The 20,009-nt window shown below is 35.9% G+C and overlaps 1 protein-coding gene across 16 annotated transcripts in view; it reads left to right on the forward strand.

Moving 5' to 3' along the window:
• The window catches only part of EIF4G3 (eukaryotic translation initiation factor 4 gamma 3), a 335,019-nt gene that overhangs the window by 171,079 nt on the left and 143,931 nt on the right, over positions 1–20,009 (forward strand). For 6 of the 16 annotated variants that reach the window (XM_073903237.1, XM_073903228.1, XM_073903230.1 and 3 more), the window contains exons 4-9: positions 905–1,000; positions 2,384–2,497; positions 6,008–6,040; positions 16,016–16,036; positions 16,885–17,064; positions 17,653–17,767. In XM_073903237.1, the coding sequence (XP_073759338.1) occupies positions 905–1,000; positions 2,384–2,497; positions 6,008–6,040; positions 16,016–16,036; positions 16,885–17,064; positions 17,653–17,767 (559 nt within the window). The remainder of the gene's footprint in view (positions 1–904; positions 1,001–2,383; positions 2,498–6,007; positions 6,041–16,015; positions 16,037–16,884; positions 17,065–17,652; positions 17,768–20,009) is intronic. The other 10 variants (XM_025856155.2, XM_025856159.2, XM_025856161.2 and 7 more) reach the window with 6 other exon arrangements.

The raw sequence follows: 20,009 nt of genomic DNA on the forward strand, positions 1-20,009 counted from the left end.
TTTTCTCATTTGTAAAATTGGCACCATGGTAATAAAAGGTGATGGTATAATAATTGATTTTTCCTCATTTTATCTTGGCAACTTCCTTGTGAAGTAGATTAGTTATTATTTTTTACTTTCATGGGAAAGATAAATTACTTGCCCAAGTAAGTGGCAGTTGTTAGGATTTAACACCAAGTGCTGTGATTCTGTGTCCATTGCTATTGCCAGTATTGCATTTTAAACATGTTACAGGTTTTTTGCTTTTTTTCCCCCTGGGTTTCAGTAGCACATAGAATACTAGTTTGGAGTATTTAAAATGGGTTCATAATGAAAAGCTTATTCTCTTATTTTCAGAAAACCTATGGTAAGTTAGTACATACTACCACTTACCCCATGCTTTTATCTAAATTTCGTACCCATTGTAGATTTTTATGTAAAAAAAAAAATGGTCATGTAAAAGGATTAAAGCGTAAGCAGTGGAATAGAACAACAGTAATATAGCAGTTAACCTAGTGAACTGCTAATTTGGCTCTGGGATGTCTTCCTCAGTGGCTTTCTTTGCTTGTAGGTACTTTGGAAAGTTCACCAGAGCAGTAACAAGTTCTCTCAGCTATGTTTGATTTTGTTTGTGGCATGGTCTGTCCGTTTCAGAAATAGATGAATCGACACTGCTCTTTGTACTTCAGTTATCAAATCACTGTACCTAATCATTGGGTTGTAGATGTCTCCTTATCAGGAGGTTTAAGGTAACCTCTAAAAACTGCTGCTCTGATTCTGAATTGCTGCATATTGTGGTAAAGATAAGCTTTTAAAAGTATAGCTACAAACCATACTAGTAAATACTTCTATACTTTTTTTAACACTTTGAGTTACCCTGCCAGATATATTCAAAATATGACATTGCTCTGCCATTTTTTGACAGACCCCATATCCCTCTGGACAGAATGCAGGTCCAACCACGTTGGTATACCCTCAAGCCCCTCAGACAATGAATTCACAACCTCAAACCCGTTCTCCGGTAAGTACGCAGAAGCTTATTCTAGATAATGTTCTCCGTTTAAGTTGTGTTTTTAGGAGCTTGGGTTCCTTTGGCTAAAATTTTTACTTGTTTTTGGGAACTTGTTCCAAGGACAATTTATTTTATTATGATTTATTATTATTATTATTATTGGTTAGCACTGCATTTTCAGACTTTTAATATAGGAATAATTTAAATTTATTGAGAGAAAGAAGAAATGGAGCTTTTTATCTTCTTTTACTTTTCTGTGGCATGATTTTTTTTTTTAAATCTGGTTGCATTCAAGTTCATTTCAACTCTTAATTTGTTGTACTGTTCACAATTCAGGAGGAGAGTAAAGCACAGTGATTTTAAAAGTAAATTAAATTTCATTAATTAGACTCTCAAATTTCAGTGGTTTGGAGGAAGTAAATTTCTGAATTGGTGTCACTAGATCAGTTCTAATCATTTGACAGTTTGGACACATGCATGACATACACCAATGGTGTATTCATTTTTTCAGATGGTAAATAAATTGTCATACAGATTAAAATGCTATCATCCTCTTTGCTCATCCTTTACATGGATTGCAATAAATATTGCAAAGACTGAGAATTTACTCAAGGTTCATCCTTCTGCTTCACAAAAGTATACAGTTGCTTCAGCTGTCCATTCCTTAGAACGTCGTTTCCTGCCCTGCATGACTAGTTTTTGCCAGAAGGTGCTTCTGTAACATCTCACATTGTATCTCACATTCTTACTTGTATCTCAGCTCTGTGTTTTCCTCAGTACAGGTATCTTTGTTTGGTTCCCTACCCCTGCTTTTTTGCCTGTAGTATAGGGGTATTTCATTGCATTAGCTCCTATTCATTTGGTTTTATGCATGAACTGAGAAATGTTGTAATGTATGAAAGATTGCTCAAAGAACTAGAGATCGTAGACTGCACCACAATGTAATCTCTTTCTTACCCTCTTCCTGTCTTCCTTTTCCCTGTTGCCCTCTTCTCCAGTACCTGTTCTTAGATCCTGGTTCTCCCCAGGGGGTGGAAGAACCTTTCTAAAGAGGTGGGACTTTGGTCCTAGTTGCCTGTATGCTTGTCTTTTTTTTTTTCCTGAAATGATCAACAAGATGTCTGATGCGAGTTGTGTTCTGAGAGTGGTTTGGGGATGTGGATACTTGACTACTTGGAGTGGGCCTGAGATCTCTCCAGATTAATTTAGATAGGCCCTGCTTCTAGTCATTAAACATGGGACGTTATGGTAAGCTCTTATTACAAAGAATTCTATGGCCCTCTTCACCCCCATCCCCCTTTTATAATTATTGAAAGAAAAGAAATTTACATGGTTAGAACTGGCGCAAAACCTGACTGAAGAGCTGCATCTCTAAACCAGTTTTTTTGACAGCCCAGCAGAACAGTGCCAATACATTGCACAGACAACTGGAAGAGGAGGAAGGTTTTGGAACAGACTCCCGTTTACAGGTCCCTGGCTGGAAGAGGCTGGATAAAATACTGCATTGTAAGCAATATAACAAACTGTACTTCTTGCAGGCAGTGGTGCCTCTGGCACTCATTATTTTTGACCACATCCATTTATTGGCTGATGAACAGAAATGCTTTGATTGCTTCTTCTCTGAAAGTCTAACCTAGCATGGCAGTTTCTGCCAGGCATACTGGGGAAAAGAATAACAAATTGGGTGGGTCTTGTTGATTGGGAATTAGACAGGAGTAATTTGGGGTTTAGCTTTTTCTTTATTTTAAACTTGAAGAGGGATATCCCTTTCAGATAAATTTGATTTTAAAAGATAAATTTCAAGGCTTCTTTTTCCCTCTTTCCATTTTATAATTGAATATCAAAGAGGAAATTGTCTGTAGTTGTCAGCCATTTTTCTGTGGTCATAAACTCTTCAGATACTATCCTCTATGCAATTTTTGCCATCTGCTCTGCTAGTGACCATTATCACCCCCATTACTAAAAACCACACACATAACATTCCATTACATATCCCAAAACAAGTGCAAGACTAGCAAACCCTAGACTACTCTTGCTTGTTGTTTTGGGTCCAGTTTTCTTTATTTCATTTGTGTTGGTGCTGGGAGGGTGAAGTTGGGATATGAAATTTGACAGGATTGCATTTTCTTTCTACATCCCAAGTTGCCATAGTCTAGTCTCATCCATCCCACAGCTGTCCCAACTGGTGAGGAGAGGTAAGCTGTTGCACTAAGGAAGGGACCCTTCCCATGGCTTTGTAGAGCAGCTAAAGCTTACTCCATTCTATTTCTGCATTAATGGGCCATTGGCAATTGCACAGTTTAGGCTATTCTGTTCTTCCCTGGACAGCTGCCTTTGCAATCCAAGTGGCTTCAAGTGGCCCCCTCCCTCTTTCAGGTTATCTTTGTGTCCGTATTTCTATTTGATGTATGATATCTTAGTTAAATTCATATTATTGAAAATCTTGTTTAAAAGCAAAAAGATACTGATTAGCTACCTATCTGTTCATTTTCTGGTTATGCTGGAACTCTTTAAACAATAGTTTATTTTTAAATAGCCTCCAGAATACCTCTTAAATGCCTAATTGAAAGAGGGGGAACAGTTTGGCTTTTGCAGTAACCTGTATCCACTGGTTATATTTTGTGGTGCTAAGTGCCAAGGATACATCAGTGTTATGTTGGCCCTGCCCTGTTGCCAACTGTGCCCAGAAGAGTGAGTGGGTGGGTGGGTGGGTGGCGTTAGCATTGGATCCAAGTTCACAGAAGGCTGCTTTCCTTAATATCTACAGTCCTCACCATCTTAAAGACCCCTTAAAAAAAAAAGAAAGAAATGAAAGTTTCTATTTTTAATATGAGCCAGCAGCGACTACAGTTTGTTCTGTTGCTTACAGTTACCCATAGGATTAAGATTATTGTCATTCCAAGTGGAAAGCTCAATAGCCAATGGTGACTAGTGCAAAATAGACTAGGGTACTTTCCCACTAACTTGTGTTTTGTTTTGTTTTGTTTTAAGTATATTTGTAATTTTATAAGGTACTCCTCTTGCTCATAGAAAGTTCTCTTTTGACTGGAATCTTCCAAATAGATGAAGTTGCAACTTTTATTTTAGAGCCTTAGAAATGGGGCCTTTCTGTGGAACAGTGATAAGACAGGTACTGCTGTACTCAGGTTAATTTTTTAACATGGCCCTTCTCTCCCATTTTCTTCAAAAGTGTCATGAAGAAACATCTCACTTCCACCCCCTACTTTCATACCACATGGGTGGTGTTGCCTATTCTTGAAACTTGATGTCCATAGTAGAGGTATGATCTGTTTTCTTTTCATAATTGGAAAACTGAAAATACAAGACCGCAGTTTCTGTGATGAGACAAAGTTCTACAAGAAGTAAAGCTGCCCTTATCATTTTGAAAAACTCTTTTGTAGTAGTTAGCAAATATAATAGCTGACCTAACATTAATCACACAGGTCATCAAGAGCTCATTAATTTATACTGAATAACTTCGAATTGTGTTTAAGACACATATCATTACTTGAAAAATAGGTGATGTTTAGCTTCTGAGGTGACTTCTTAATCTTCTAAGGTGAATTCTTAATAAAGCGGTCTTCAGCCATCTCCTACATTGTGATGTGCTCCACTGCAATTTTTTGAAAATTATTTATATGAAATAACGGCAGTTGGGGAAATAATTCCACATCTCTTGCACGTAACTTAAATTCTGAGTATGACGGATTGTTTCTTCGTTAATCTTCAGTCTGATTCACCGGCAATGATGAGTTGATGGAAGGAAGGCTCTCTAGGAAATAACTGAAGATGTATTTTAGTTTCTTAAATGTATTACATTAAAGGCTTGTGTGGTTTGCATTCAAAACCGCTTTGTAAGTATTTTCTTCTCACTATTAAAGAGGGTGGTTAAATTTCGATAGTTAATGTATTAGTAGCCAGTACATGACACTATGTCCCGAATAGTTTTCTCTGTCCTTTTTAGTGAAGTCACATTGGAAGTCCAGTTAATGCTCTGGTGAAGAATTAGTTGATCTTAGAAGTTTAGTATTTAAAATTTTATTGGTGGAAAAACTTTTTCTTTCATTGTATATTAGGGAAAATAAGAGTTGGAGTGTGTATTATCTGCCTTCAAGCACTCTATTGGGCCAAGGAGTTATATTTTCTTTTGTTATTCTCAATATCAGATAGCAGTAGGTACATATGGACAGTGTTGTGCTGTTGTGTATAAAAATTGAGAGATTTGATTTCTTTTGCTCTTTTTTCTTCTTGAGCTTATAATAGTACCACTTTGATTAATCATGTTAGAAAGTGATGATCTTTACCAGCTATTTGCTTTGGTATGCCTGATATTAAACTTCACTAGTTAATTGTATTTAAATATATATATGGTTATTTATATATTTAAATATATATTTATATATTATAAATATGTATATTTATAGATATATAAATGAAATTTTATTCTTTAAGAAATAAAGGAAGATACTGAAATTTCCATTTCATGTGTGAGATACCCCATTAAACCTAAGTAAATTTGAAATCAGTCCTGTTAACATTCTTTATTTTCTGTTGGACATTTTAATTACCTCCTGGCTATTTCTTGTAATATAAAAGCTTTTCTCATTTCCTCCAGCTATATCAATAGCATAAGCACCCTTGACTTTTTCATGTTTGTCTTAATATAATCAATTAGTATTTCAAACCTTCTTTTGCTTTATTTTAGGGTTGTTTGGTTTTGTTTTTGTTTTTTTTTTTACTCTTCCTATCAGAGAGGTACCCTTACGTGCCTAACAGCTTAGCTGTTTCTCTCCCAGCTGATAAATGGCAAACTATAGCTGGTAGTGGTGTTAACCTGTTGAATCTTAGTACCTGTCTGTCACTGTCCTGCAGCAAAGCTTTGACTGTTTGTGTTTTTGTTTTTTTTCTTGTGGGTTTTTTTTCTTTTGGCATATTGTGTGACATTTTGGTTTTTGTTGTGGTGTTTCTGACTCTTTGTGCCTTTCCTTTTGTGTTTGTTTTTCCTCCTTTTCTCAGTTTGCAGCGGGGCCTCGACCTGCCCATCACCAGGTACTGTACTCTTGCCCCTTCACTATCACCCTTAACTAATAGGTGGGGGCTTTAGTAGCTGCCGACCCTCAGAATGCTGCCATTCCAGCGAACCACCCAACCTGTACTCTTCAAGAGTAGCTGCGGTCTCCTGTGATTCTGTTCTTTTTGTCCTGCACTAATTTCACAGCATTTTGTTATTAACAAACCCATTCCCTTCTGTTAATGGCACAATTTAAAAATAATAGAGTGGTTTTTTCCCCCCAAAATAATTGCTCTGAATTTAAGGAACCCTGAAAAATTGTAGATACAGTAAGCCCTCACAGATTTTGTGGATATCTGTATTGTTTAAATTTGACTGGAACAGGCAACATTCTAAGGGTTTTCTGTTAACATTCTGATGTAACTTGTATTGATGTGTATAAAATAGCATTAATATTTCTAAAACCACTTAATTTCAGTTACTAACTTAGATCTAATATAAAATTAACAGTAATACATATTCATTTGCTTTATAGAATTATTCTCAGGATACATAGAAAATAAATACCTTATTTAATTTTAATACATGTAGCCTGTTGGTTCTTTTTAAATGAAGTAATTGTATAAATTAAAATTCAAAAATGTATATGCTGACACTAATTTATTTAGCAGGAATATACTAGAGGAGGTGGTTTGGGAGAAAGTCCTTGCAGGGTTTTTCCCTCCAAATAACTTCTTACAGAGTGTCCTGAAACATTTTCTCCTGCTTCAGTAGAAAGGGCCTAGGCCTTATAGATCTGGGTTCATATTACCAGCTTTACTGTGTAACCAGCTGGGTTAAATATCTTTTTCTGAGCCTCAGTTCCCTCATATGTAAAATGGGGATAAATACCCTATATTCTATGTTAGGGATAAGATTCTTTAGGCATCTGTCACAAAGTAAACAGCAATAAGTGGTAGCTATTTTTTATATTATTATGCAATCTAGTATGGTTTGATAAAATTAGAGAAATGTTACCCATTGTTTACCTGTGTTAATCATAGTTAGAATTCTTATTACTGAGTAAATGGACATGGTGTAATTATAGGATTTCATTGTCTACCAGTGATTTAATATAAGGCTCTGTTTCTCAAAATAAAGTCTTTTAAATTTAGATGATGTAAAAACCAAGCAAATTCTGAGGTGCTAAGGACACTTTGTAGAACTCAGATGTGGTTGTATGAAGTGGATGGCGATTCTTTGGATTAGATGAAGAAATAAAATTGAGATTTTTTTAGTATCAACAGATAGTGTTGTTAAAGAGCTTGCAGTTTGGTGTCAACTAGACCTAGGTTTAACTCTTATTAACCGAGCGGTTTTGGGTGAGTTATTTACTGGTCTCAACCTCAGTTTTCTCATCTGTAAAATGGGGGCAGTATTAGTAGCCATCTTAGGACTGATACGAAGAGTAAATGAGATAATAGAAGGAAAATGATAAGCAGTATTTGGCATATACTACAGATCTATGGGGCAAGATTACTAATAATTAAAAAGAAGATAAACCCTTAGGTAAAAAGATTGATTATAAATTTTATAAAATATTTAGTCAAGGGTCATAGAGGCAAGGCTTACATTTTAGTCAGGGATCAAGCCAGAGAGATAACTCCTAACAGAGAAACCTTGGGAGATCTCTGCTCCAGAAGCAGAGTAGAAAGAAAAATGACTTCTGTGGGCCTTCATAGAAGGCTAAGTGTTTCTATAATTTCTGTTCAGTCACAATGGTCCTCGAACAGGGACGTTGTATTTAAGCCTTTATAAATCGTCTTCTTTGGAAAAATTTGTTTTCTGAACTTTCTTCTCTTTGTCTTTTCTTTAATTCCAAAAACCAAGGAAAACTTAAAGGAGTCTTTGTGAGAAAAGGTTGATTTCATTTCTGAAATCATTTTCATGTGTAATATGACTCAAAGTTTTGGCAGATTGGTCCTTTATTTAGGATGCTTGTGAAATTAAAAAAAATAGAACTCTATATGTGTATATACTTATTATTTATTCATTAGCAAGGAAAATAATTCCTTTTTATACTAGTTCTTGAAGATAGATTATTGAGCTGCATCATAAATCCAGAGCATTACTTTTGAATACAAAAACTTCAGGTAGCTGGCTCCTTTTTACTCTGGCATTCCTCCTTTCTAAATAGCAGTTAAAAAGTTTTTCATTACACCAGAGAGAATTAAGTGAGTAAGGAAATACATAACTTTGGTGAGGGAGCAGCAGGAATTAGTTCCCGTGGAGAACTAGAGGAGGGAGGGTGTGGGGTTGAAGTGGCACTGCTGAGCAGAGCTAGCTGAAACAGTGGTGTGGCATAGAGCAAATTGTTAGGAAGAGTTTGCTCTGCTGTATCCATGGATGTACAGGCCAGTTTGGTTTGTTTCACTGTGGAATAGGTACTGGCATTTTGGGTGGGATAACCAGTCATGAAAAACTTCCCTGTAAATTGTAGTTCATTTAGCAACCTTAGGACTCTAAATGCCAGTAGAATTCTCCCAGTGACAGTTAAAAAACAAAACAAAAAACACCTTCATATATTTCCAAATAACCCCCATGGAGATGATACTATTTCCCATTTGAGAGTTACTGGTTGAAGTCTGTATTTAAAATGATCTTCTCCTAAAATTTAAAGTCATGTAGAGGGGCTCCTTGGGTGGCTTAGTTGGTTAAGTGTCCGACTCGTGATTTTTGGCTCCGGTCATGATCTCAGTGTCGTGAGACCGAGCCCCATGTCATGCTCCGCAATGGGCATGGAGCCTACTTGAGATTCTCTCCCTTTCCCTGTGCTCCTCCCCCCCCCCCCCCCCCCCCCCCCCCCCCGTGTATGTGTTGAAAGAAAGAGAAAGAAAGAAGGAAGAGAAAGAAAGTCAGGTAGAGGTTCATAGAGAAGGAGATGGCTCATAAGAGAAAACAGTACATAGAGACTAGTATAATGAGAGTAAACAGTAAAAAACATTGAGTGGTATACAGAGAATACATTTTTTTCATCTATGTCCTAGGTTATTTTTGGTTTGTTGTGAATTGAAGGCACAAATGGTTTTTTCATTTATAGTTGTTTTCTTTGGCCAGAAAGAATTAAATCAAGGGTTAGAATTAGCTTTGATTAGTTAAACTTAGTGAATAGATTTCTCATTTCTCTTTTATTGAATTGTTCATCAGTGGCTACCTTTCTGATCACATATCCTTTCATGCTTTGATCTTTTTTTTTTTTTTTTACACAATAATTTGATGCTGGATGATGTTTCCTATGATTGTTGTTTCTAAAGTCCAACAGTAAATACATAAGTTTTTGTGAATGCTTAGTAACAATTGGTTCTATAAACATTACGAAGGAAAAAATATTGTTATTTAGATAAGCTTAATTGGAGGTAATTGCTTGTGAAATGAAAACACGGTTGTCCAGTTTAGTAATCTAGAACCTATGTATGTATTTTTCTTCTTTGTAAAATGAAGTAAACTGAATTGAAATGAAACAAATAAGATTGTGCATAGTAATATTTTTAGTTTAATAGGACCAAGAAACTTACAGAATGTATTTCTTGGAACTACTTTTATTTAGAGTATCTTTATGTGTGGCCAGCCAGAGCTCTTATTGAGTCCCTCAAGTCAGGGATACCATGCTCCAGTTAGAATTATGTCAGCCATGTCTTCTTCCAGTACCATTAGTTTTTGGCTTTTACAGGGATTCTTTAATTAATTAGGATGTTCTATTTTTTTTTACATTTTGTAACCTGAAGAGAGCTTTAGATTAGACTAACAGTTTTCTTCAAAGGTAAAAGAAGTACTAAGTAATTTTATATGCAAACACCCGTGGCTTTAGAAATATGTCAACTATTTTTACTCTGATGTTTGAAAATCCCAAGGTAATTAGAAACTGAAAGAATAGAATGTACACTCATAAGTAAAGCAAGTCACTTAGTATAGTGTAGATTCTGGCTTGTGTTATTAATTTCATGTTTAGTAGTTGAAATTCGTGTAGTTGTGGTTTAAAGTTACTTGTGTTCCTGTCATTTTACTTTTGGGTTTCACAACAGAGAACAAGTGTTGGTTAAATACTATGGCTGAGTAGTTTTTGCATTTTGAGAAAGACCAGGGAATTGGTATTTAAAAGTGTTCCTAGAACAAAAACATTTTTCAGTGTGTTGATACATGATTTTAATTCCCATAATATTCACAAATGTTGAATAGTATGCCATATTAAAAGCAATTGGATTTAGTGTAAAATAAAAGCTTGATAAAGCTTAACAGTATTTCGCATCAAGGAAATATGTTACCTAGTGGCAAGCAGCATTGAAACTGTGCATGTTTTCCTGTTTTAGTTTTGTTCTTTTTGCTAAAAGATTAAAAGAAAAGAAAATAGCTGGCTCATGTTGATTTTTTTGTTGTTGTTGTTATGAACCTTAAAAGATTTCTGTATTCAAACTTGTGTTGTTACATTTGAAGTCTTGGTTTCTGGTAGAGAAATATTTGTATTGCTCTAGGCAGTTTCTTAGATTTGGAAAGTAAAATAAATGAAGGCTTAGGGCTTGCCTCCGGGGCCAGTTCTGGCGTATCAGAGTCTAATGGATATTACTTGGAAATAAGATCAAGCATTTATGCAGTCTTATGACCAGTCCTCTTATATTTTTCAGAGCTTAATGTAAGTCATTCTTGGGCAGTTTTATCTAGTGCCTTATTCACCAAAGAGTTGTAGGGTTATGGCAGAGATAGTAAAGAAAATACAGGTTGGGAGTTGGCATAACTTTTTTTTAAAGATTTTATTTATTTATTTGAGAGAGAGAGAGCATGAGAGAGGGGAGGGTCAGAGGGAGAAGCAGACTCCCTGCCGAGCAGGGAGCCCGATGCGGGCCCCGATCCTGGGACTCCAGGATCATGACCTGAGCCGAAGGCAGTCGATTAACCAACTGAGCCACCCAGGCGCCCCGGGAGTTGCCATAACTTTGAGCCTCAGATTTCTTATCTGAGAAATGGATAAAATATGCTCATAAATAATAAAATATTGAAGTGTTAAAACAGCAGCACCTATTTCCTAAGGGTGTTGTGAGGATCAGAGTACCTGCCTGTCACAGTCCCTGGCACATAATAGATTCTTGGTAAATGTCAGTTTCCTTTAATAGTGACACAGCCTATCTTTCCACCCCTTTCTCAACCTATTTTTACCTGTGAGCGAAGTATTCTACAAGGATGTTCATTTTTGAGTCTACATCATGATCAGACAGAACACCTTCTGTTCCTGAACAGAATCCTTAGGATTTTTTTCTTCCATCTGACCTAATCCTCCATGACACTACTGTCTAATAGAACTTTCTGTGGTGGTGGTGAAAATGTTGTGTCTGCGCTGTTCACTATAGTAGCTGCTAGCCACATGTGGCTCTTGAGCGCTTGAAATGTACAGTGCAACTGAATAACAGAATTTTTAATTTTAATTTAAGTAATCAAATATGGCAAGTGGCTGTTGTATTGGACAGCTCAGCTCTAGGGCTTACATCTTCTAATTCTTAATGAAACGTAAATTATGTGATATTGGCCACATGCAGGGAAAGTACAGAAAGAATTTAGAATGTAATAATCTTATAAATTGGTGTAAGTCAGCAGAATATCTGGTTGATACTTGAATGATATCCCATTATGTGGACTCTTCACTGCTTGTTTCCTTATAACTTGTGAGAAAATTATAGCACTGTTATTTTTCTCAAGAGTACTTTAGAATTTTTGAAGATATTAACCTAAAAAATTCATAATTGCAAATCTTACTGTTCCTCCAGTAGGCTGAACTATATATGGTAGAAAGCTAGGGATTTCAGAAGCATATTTTTGATATGGTATTTATTACTTTGCAAATTAATAAGTATTGTGTAGTTTTTTTTTCCACATAGGAAGAACTAATGTGATTGAATATGACTTTTCTAGTTGCTGAAAATGAATAGGTAGTTTTTAGAGAATGTTGAATTATTATGTAGTTTTTTTAGAGATATCCTTGTCTTTGATGATTTTAGAAAGAGTGAATTCATGAGAAGTGATAGAATTACCAACATATTCAAAAAGCATTTATTACTAATGTTATTGGCCAGGAAAATTTAGGTAATATTATAATTATCACATCTTTAGAAGGATTTTCCAAGAGGTAACGTTTTCCTTCTGGCTTCTAGAATGTTACAGTGAAAGTCAGCTATCATGAGTACTCTAAATTCAGCCTCTGTTTTAAATGTATCCTAGCCCTTTAAAAAGCTGTGCAAAGTACCACCTCAAATGAGGGCTGATTTTTCCCCTTGCCATTCTCCTGGCATACTAGTGGACCATTGAAAGATAAAAGACTTAAAACAGATTGAAATCAAGTTTGGAGATGATCATGTTGTACACGATTCCTCTCTTCTCTACCTAGCCCTTTTCAGCATTTTCATCAGTGACTTGGATTAATGACATGCCTGTCAAATTTGCTGGTGGTTATGTGGTTTTGACATTGTATTATACATTTGGAATCCAGAAGTATCTGTACAGTCTGTAATGATGGGTTGAAATTAGCCAGATACATTTTCAAAGGAACAACATACATGATTCCCTATCTGAACTTCATTACACAACTCTAAGAGTACATACAAAAGTGAAGAGCGTGACTTGTTGCTGCTTATATATAAAGAAGACTTAGGGATTTTACAAGATTGGTACTCAGTACCAATCAGTAGTAAAATGTGGTTGACAAAAGAGCTCCTGTTATTCTTGGTTTTGTTAATGGAAATACAATCAGCCAGAATAAGAGAGAGATGTTGCTCTTTCATTTAGCAACAGATAAATTTATTGAGTGAGGCCAGGTACATTCTGGGCAGGTATCACCGGGATATTTGTGTTTGGTTCTCTATTCAGTGAGACTTTGAACTGTGGGACCATATTGAGAGAAAGCTGAAGAGGGAATTCAATATCTTGGTTGAAGGGACAGGGCATGGAGGGTAGTAATTTGAACAAAAAATAGACATTGGTGTGAAAGTTGGCAGTGATGGCTGTCTTCACATAACTTAGAGATTTGTCACTTCTGTAGAAGAAGGATTTGACTTTGATGTGATTTTAGGAATATTTATTGGACTAGAGGGAAGATGATACAGAGAGAAAAATTTGGAGTAGAAGGAAAGTCAGAACTCCATTTAATAATGAAATGGAACTGTTGTCTTCAGTTGCTCAAGTGTCGTAACCTGAAGGGCATGTCAAATAAGAGATTTAAACTTTAGGTATGTGGTTAGATTAAATGGCTCGTACTGTCCTTCCATCCAGCATCCAGGAGAGTATGATCGGTGGAGAGGAAAAGAGATTCAGAAGCATTGCAAGCAGTTTGGGAAGGCCCATTCACATTCACAGGTTCTTTTTAATAACCTGTGGTTTGCTGGCATGCCCACCCACAGATTTTTAATTTCCTGCACCACTATTAAATCTAATTCTAAATTTACAGTTGAATGGTTAGGAGAGTACAAAAAAGAGAATCCATCTCTTTTTATTTCTTTGCCTTTCCAGCCATTACATCTTTTCTAGTTCTATAGATAGTAGAATCTCGTGTGGGGGGAGGAGGGAGGGAGAATGAGGGAGGAAAGGAACTTCTTAAGGGTGAAAAATAAGCTCCAGATAGCCTGTCCTTGTAAAAATCTTGTGCAGGGAGTTTGAGTAAAAGGTCTGTTAAGTGTTGAACCAAGAATGTAAAAGCATATGAACAGGTGTCAGTTACTTTAAGGGAGATACAGAATTAGAGTCTTGTAGATAGAAGAAATTTATTTTCCTGAATAATAAGCATGAATTTTGTGAAGTAATTGATGGAACGTTTTTCTTACCAGGAATGTTACGATTGAGGGATATGCCACCCATTAGTGTAGTTGGATAAAGGTCTCACCACATTCCTTCAGCCTTAAAAAAAATTTCTTTTGACTGTCAACAATTGTTTGAAAATAAGAAGTAGAGTGTGTAACAGTTAAAAGTTATACACCTAAACCTGACTGTGTTTAAATTAGAGGTGGGAGACCTTTAGGAAGTTACTTAATTTCCCTGTCCCTCAATTTCCCAGTATATCTATTGGGGGTGTTAATAATCCTACCTGTCTTAGAGCTTTGTTGTAAGAATAATTTAATATGTATGTAAAATAATTACATACAGCTAGTAAGTACTATATAAATCTTCAGTGTTATTTAATGTGCATATATGAATACACTTTTCTACATTGCTTCAATGCTGAAGTCTTCTCTTCATTTATAAAAAATATTGCATGTCCACATAATCATAAATGTTGTGTTTTCCTGGGTTCAGCTTATGTTAATATTAGCAGTATCATCAGAAACACTTGTTTGTTTCTCTTTTAAAACCACTGAAGAAAACAGGCTTCTGAATCCTCCTTGAATAAGCTGTATTCTCAGCTATTGTAAACAGGGGTTAAAAACCCCCACAGAGGAGTTGGAAACTAGTGACTGGAGAAGGACAGTAAACTGTTAGGACTGTGGGGAAACTTTGCCCATATCTACTTTTCTTGCTTTGCGCAAGTTAGTAACACCGTGTCTCTTCAGGCAGTAAATCCTCTTAAAAAATTTGATGGTAATATAACCACAGTGGATCATCACCTGTTGTGTGTGATACTCTCCTTGTCTTGGCTGCCCTCTAGAGTTGTGGAAAAAGTTATCTTACAGGAATAAGATTTCTGTCTGCTGCATCTAACATGGAGTAATGCTCAGGAAGTTGAGCAGATGAATGACTATCCTCTCTTTGAGGCCTATGACACTTTTGTGGCTACTGACATAATAACCAAGTTAGAAAAATGCTTCAGTTCATTCATGTAGTGTTTTTACAGCTCACATACATTGATGAATAGTAGATTTATCTTCTGTGTAATTCAGAGAAATGAAGTGTAGAATGGCAAGTTTACTAGTGCAGTGTTCTTGGTTGCAGCCAACAGAATTCTTCTGTCTGTCAACAAGACTGTTCAGTGGAGATAAACGTGAGACTGTTGTTGTCGGTGTGGCCCAACTCAGGTTCCTGTTAGCAACTTTGCTTCTTGTACTTTCTTTTCATCTCCATCAACCTACTCTCTGTGGCCTTCTGCATCTGGTTCCCCCATCCACTCCATTCTCCTGCTGTACTGTCTATTGCTTTTCTGTGACTTAATCTTTTTAGGGCTTTCTTTGTCCTGGGTTATGAAGGCCAAATGGGGATGAGCCTTGAACATTGGATCCTAATTCTTCCAGTTCAGCACAAGATAAAAAGTTATTTCTTCTATCTGTGGGTAACTTGATGCTTAAGAATAAGACAGGATAAGACCTGAGTGGGCCCAAAGGTCAAAGCTCATCCTTGCTTAATTTGGACCAATTGCAATCAATATTCATGTCTGGAATTGTGAGACAACTCAAGAGATTTTGGAGCTAGACCACATTTTAAGACCTGTTTTATGTTTCCCCATTTTAAAGCTTTAAGTGGCCTCTTACATGACGTATTAGTTGAGAAGAGCAGGTTTCTGTCCTGAAGGGTCTAATATATTTTGAAAAGTTTAGTTACTTCTTAGGATGCTTGCAAACTTTAAAATAATGAATGACACTTTTATTATTAACTCTTTTCTCCATTAAGGATGGAGAGTGGATCATAGAGAAGCTAAATAATGCCAGGTCACATAATGGGTGTCTGTAGAGCCAAGAACAGGAATCAGGAATCATTCCCATCTGTACTTGAAAGCAGACATATCCCTTCAAGCTGTTAACAATTTGTGGCTATGATTAGAATATTTTTGCCACTGGATTTATTTATATTCAATTAAGTGTGATTCAGTTCTTCAATTCCATGTGTCCTTGAATTCTCAAGTGGAGAATTGTCATTCTGATTTTCTAATCTTCCTTCTTCTCCTATTATTACTGAATAGAAAGATATTTTTGTTGAGCTGCATGCTATGTCCTACCCCTTCCTACTGATCTATAAGCTTTTCCATTGGCTTTCTTTCTGTTTCCTGCTGCTTTCTTGCTTCATAATTGAAGGGAGGATTCAGACCCATCCAGGTAACAACTACTGGTTCTGCATGGCCTCTTTATTACTCTGTTCCCTTACTATTATTACAATGAGATTGGTTGTTTGCTGATGAATATACATGAATTCACAGTGGGAATTTATTATTGATATATTGTTTCAAGGCTTTTAAGCCTGCAGTGAGAGCCATAAATAACCACAGGTACTGGCTGCCATTTGATAAATTTTGAGTTCTACTCCTTCCAGACCATTCTTAGGTCTGTCTAGATTTTCCACTTTTATGGCAAACTATTCAAGATAGCAAAATTGGGTTCATTTTAATATGGGGTTGCCACTTTTTAGAAAAGGAAGGCCATTCCCATCGTGACAATCAGCATGTGACAACTCTACTGGTAGTTTTAATTTAACTTGACTCTGATAGACTGAGATAAAAATCTTTATGTCTAGAAATATTTTATAAATTACTTGAATGGTAGTTTTTTAAGGGACTGCTTTTAATTTTAATATAAGTACTTTTATACAGTAAAACAACTTTTAGAGAGACAGAAGCTACCCTTTTGTTATATTTTATACATTTTAAAATTAATAATTATGGTATATAATTTTTCATTTAAAATAGCTGAGGCTTCATTTTAAAAGTGAGACTGCCCAACTGTTTTCATATGTGTGACAGCACTGATCAAAACTTGACTTAGTGTGCCTAGTGTAGAATATTTTTAGTGGTCCCAGCCACATGCAGTTTGGCCTCTTTTCATGTATATTGTATTTCCAATTCAGTTGGTAACATTTTTATTAGTGGAAAAAAGGAGAAAGCTCAAGATAGTAAAATTTACATATTCCCCTTTGTAAAAAAATAAATATTTTTTTCTCTCCTCCTCAGTTTTTTCAGAGGCCTCAGATACAGCCTCCTAGAGCTACCATCCCGAACAGCACTCCTTCCATTCGTCCTGGTGCACAGACACCCACTGCAGTGTATCAGGCCAATCAGCACATCATGATGGTTAACCATCTGCCCATGCCGTACCCAGTGCCCCAGGGTCCTCAGTACTGTATCCCACAGGTAAAGTATCTTTCAGGTCTCTCTTGTCCAGCAATAGAGTGGGAATTAACCCAAATTCTCATCAAAGGAAGCAGGGAGGGTGGGTGATGGCATTGGTTTTTAGTGATATGTGAACTTTCTGTTGGTTATAAGTCTGCCATTTTGTCATTTTCCATAATACTGTAAGGAGCTATTTCTGCATCTCTGTAAGTTTTTCTAAGATGTTAGAGAAATTATTTTTATCTTCTAACTTTTACCCCATCCCTTCCCCATATCCATCTGCGCTAAAACAGACTCAGTAATTATGCTGTTCCTGTGATAACATTCAATTTCATTAAAAGCTACCAGCTTGAAATAATTTTATAGTGAACTGATGTCTGTCTGTGCACTGATTTGCTGTGTGGTTTTTACCTAGTGCACATCTTTCTCTTCATCCTCATTGCATCTTGATGGCAAGCAAGCATTTTTGAAAGTATTTAACCAAGGGTTTTTTCACCTTATTTCAGTAATTCTCTCTCTCTCTCTCTCTCACACACACACACAACTTTGTTTTTTAATAGTAAGCTATCTTCATATTATTTATAAATATCTTTAATTTCTCTTTTCTAGTACCGTCATAGTGGCCCTCCTTATGTTGGGCCCCCACAGCAGTATCCAGTTCAACCACCAGGGCCAGGGCCTTTTTATCCTGGACCAGGACCTGGGGATTTCCCCAATGCTTATGGTAAGTATGAAATATTGAGCAATTTCTGCTAAAACGGATTGCTAATCAGTTTAGGCAGTGAGGTTTAGTGGTGTAAAGAATTTTTAAATAAAATGTTGCTAACAGTTCTGAATGGAAAGCTTTTTAGAGAGTGGTTTACAAGGAAAGAGTATTACAGAAGTATTCAGTTAATGACACCATCTGAAAGAGCTGGTAATTCTGTTGCAAAGAACCCATGTCTCAAGGTTCTGAATTTGCAACCAACTCATCATTACCTAGATTTTTATTGGATTTTTGCTGATGGAATAAATATACAGTTGACTGTTGAATATCACAGGTTTGAACGGCATGGGTCCACTTATACATAGATTTTTTTTTTTATAAATACAGTATGGTACTGTAAATGTATTTTCTCTTATGATTTCCTTAACTTTTTCGTTTCTCTAGCTTACTCTTTTGTAAGAATATATGTAATACATGTAACATAGGAAATATCTGTTAATCAGCTGTTTACTTTATTGGTAAGGCTTCCAGTCAGCAGTAGGCTATTAAGATTTTGGGGCTTCAGAACTTATACAGGGATTCTGAACTGCATGCAGGTGAGCAGAGGATGCCCCTGATCCGTGTGTTGTTTAAGGGTCAGTTATAACTTATCTCCCTTCCATGATTTTTTTTCTCCAAGCGTTTATCACCATTTACCAAAATTTTGTTTGTTAATGTTTTCCTACTAGAATGTACTACCACAAAGGCAAAGAATTTGATTCTTTTGTTCACTGCTCTATCCCTAGCACCTAAAACAGTGACTAGGTATTGGTGTGGGATGACTGAGTATAACTGAGTACCTCTGTGATTCATTTTCTGCAAAATTGTGATAAGATCTGTGTCCATAGGAAGGTTATGAGGATTAGTGAAATGAAAATGCCTCGAAAAATCACAAATATTTTTAATGTAGAGAAATAAGTGCCATGTTTGTACTTTGTGAACTAGTACTAAGCTAGAGAGTAATGAAAACGACTTATTCAATAAATTTCTACCACATACTTGCTTTATTACATAGAAAGTGAATTCTAAGGGATAAAACCAGCAAATACTAGAAAAATTAAGCTTTGGGATTCAGTAAGCATTGATCTTTTTTTGCTACCAGTAAGGACATATTAAAATTTTAACTTGTTCTTTTAAGATATAGTAATCTAGTATAGATAAACAGGTATCTACTAACCAAGTTCCTAACATTGGGACTTAGTGTCTCAATTAGAGACCTTTACATCAGAATTAATTGGCATTAGAATATCCAAGAACATTTCCCTTAGGATTTGAGGTGAAATAGGCCAAGGAACCAAGTGTTGTTACCTGGTTTTACTACTTCTAGAAAAGGGAAAACCTTTCTCTTACCTTGGTTACTATTGCTTTTGAAGCTGCCAGTTATAAAATGATACACTTCATAATGTCATTAAATGTCGCAAGTGTGTATATATGAAACATGGCTTTACTGAAGTTGTATTTTACTAGGAAATATTTGATATTTTCAAAACAACACGTTATATATGTGTGTTTTAAAGTAAAGTAATACATGTGCATCACCCAGCTTTGACATAGAATGTTGCCAGTACTGTTGAAGTGTCCCTTGTGTGCCCCTTGAACTTAGTTTTCATACCACCTTAGTGCCTTTGTATTTGTACTTATTCTATAAATTTAAATCCAGTTAAAATTATTTTTCCACTTTAAAAAAGATTTTATTTACTTATTTACTCATTTATTTGAGAGAGAGAGCATGCAGTGGGAGGAGCCAAGGGAGAGGGACAAGCAGATTCTCCTCTGAGGGCAGAGCCTGACACAGGGCTCGATCCCAGGACACTGAGATCATGACCTGAGCCAAAATCAAGAGTCAGATGCTTAACTGACTGAGCCAACCAGGTGCCCCCAATTAAAATTATTTTTAAGTGTAAAATTGGCAGTTGATATTATCAAGAATTTATTGAATAGAAAAACTATAAGGTGAGACTGGCTGTCGGAGTAAACATGCTAAAATCTCCAGACTTTTCTCTTTGAATCCCATGTTGTAATGGGAATGCAGTTGTATCTTCTAATTTGCAAAATCATTTTGAAAGGTGTCTCACTGAATTCTAGCCTGTTTATTTACACATCATATAAATGACTTTTTGATGCAAAATGTTGTCATTAAAATTCTATTATAAATCTGTGCCAGCCCTCTTTATTGCTCTTAATACTACTGCAGTATATATAGAAACAATATAGATGAGTT

This window comes from Callorhinus ursinus, unplaced genomic scaffold (genome assembly GCF_003265705.2).
Source record: "Callorhinus ursinus isolate GAN/ISIS: 27379988/994484 unplaced genomic scaffold, GSC_fseal_2.0 scaffold18, whole genome shotgun sequence".
Taxonomy (NCBI): Eukaryota; Metazoa; Chordata; class Mammalia; order Carnivora; family Otariidae; genus Callorhinus; species Callorhinus ursinus.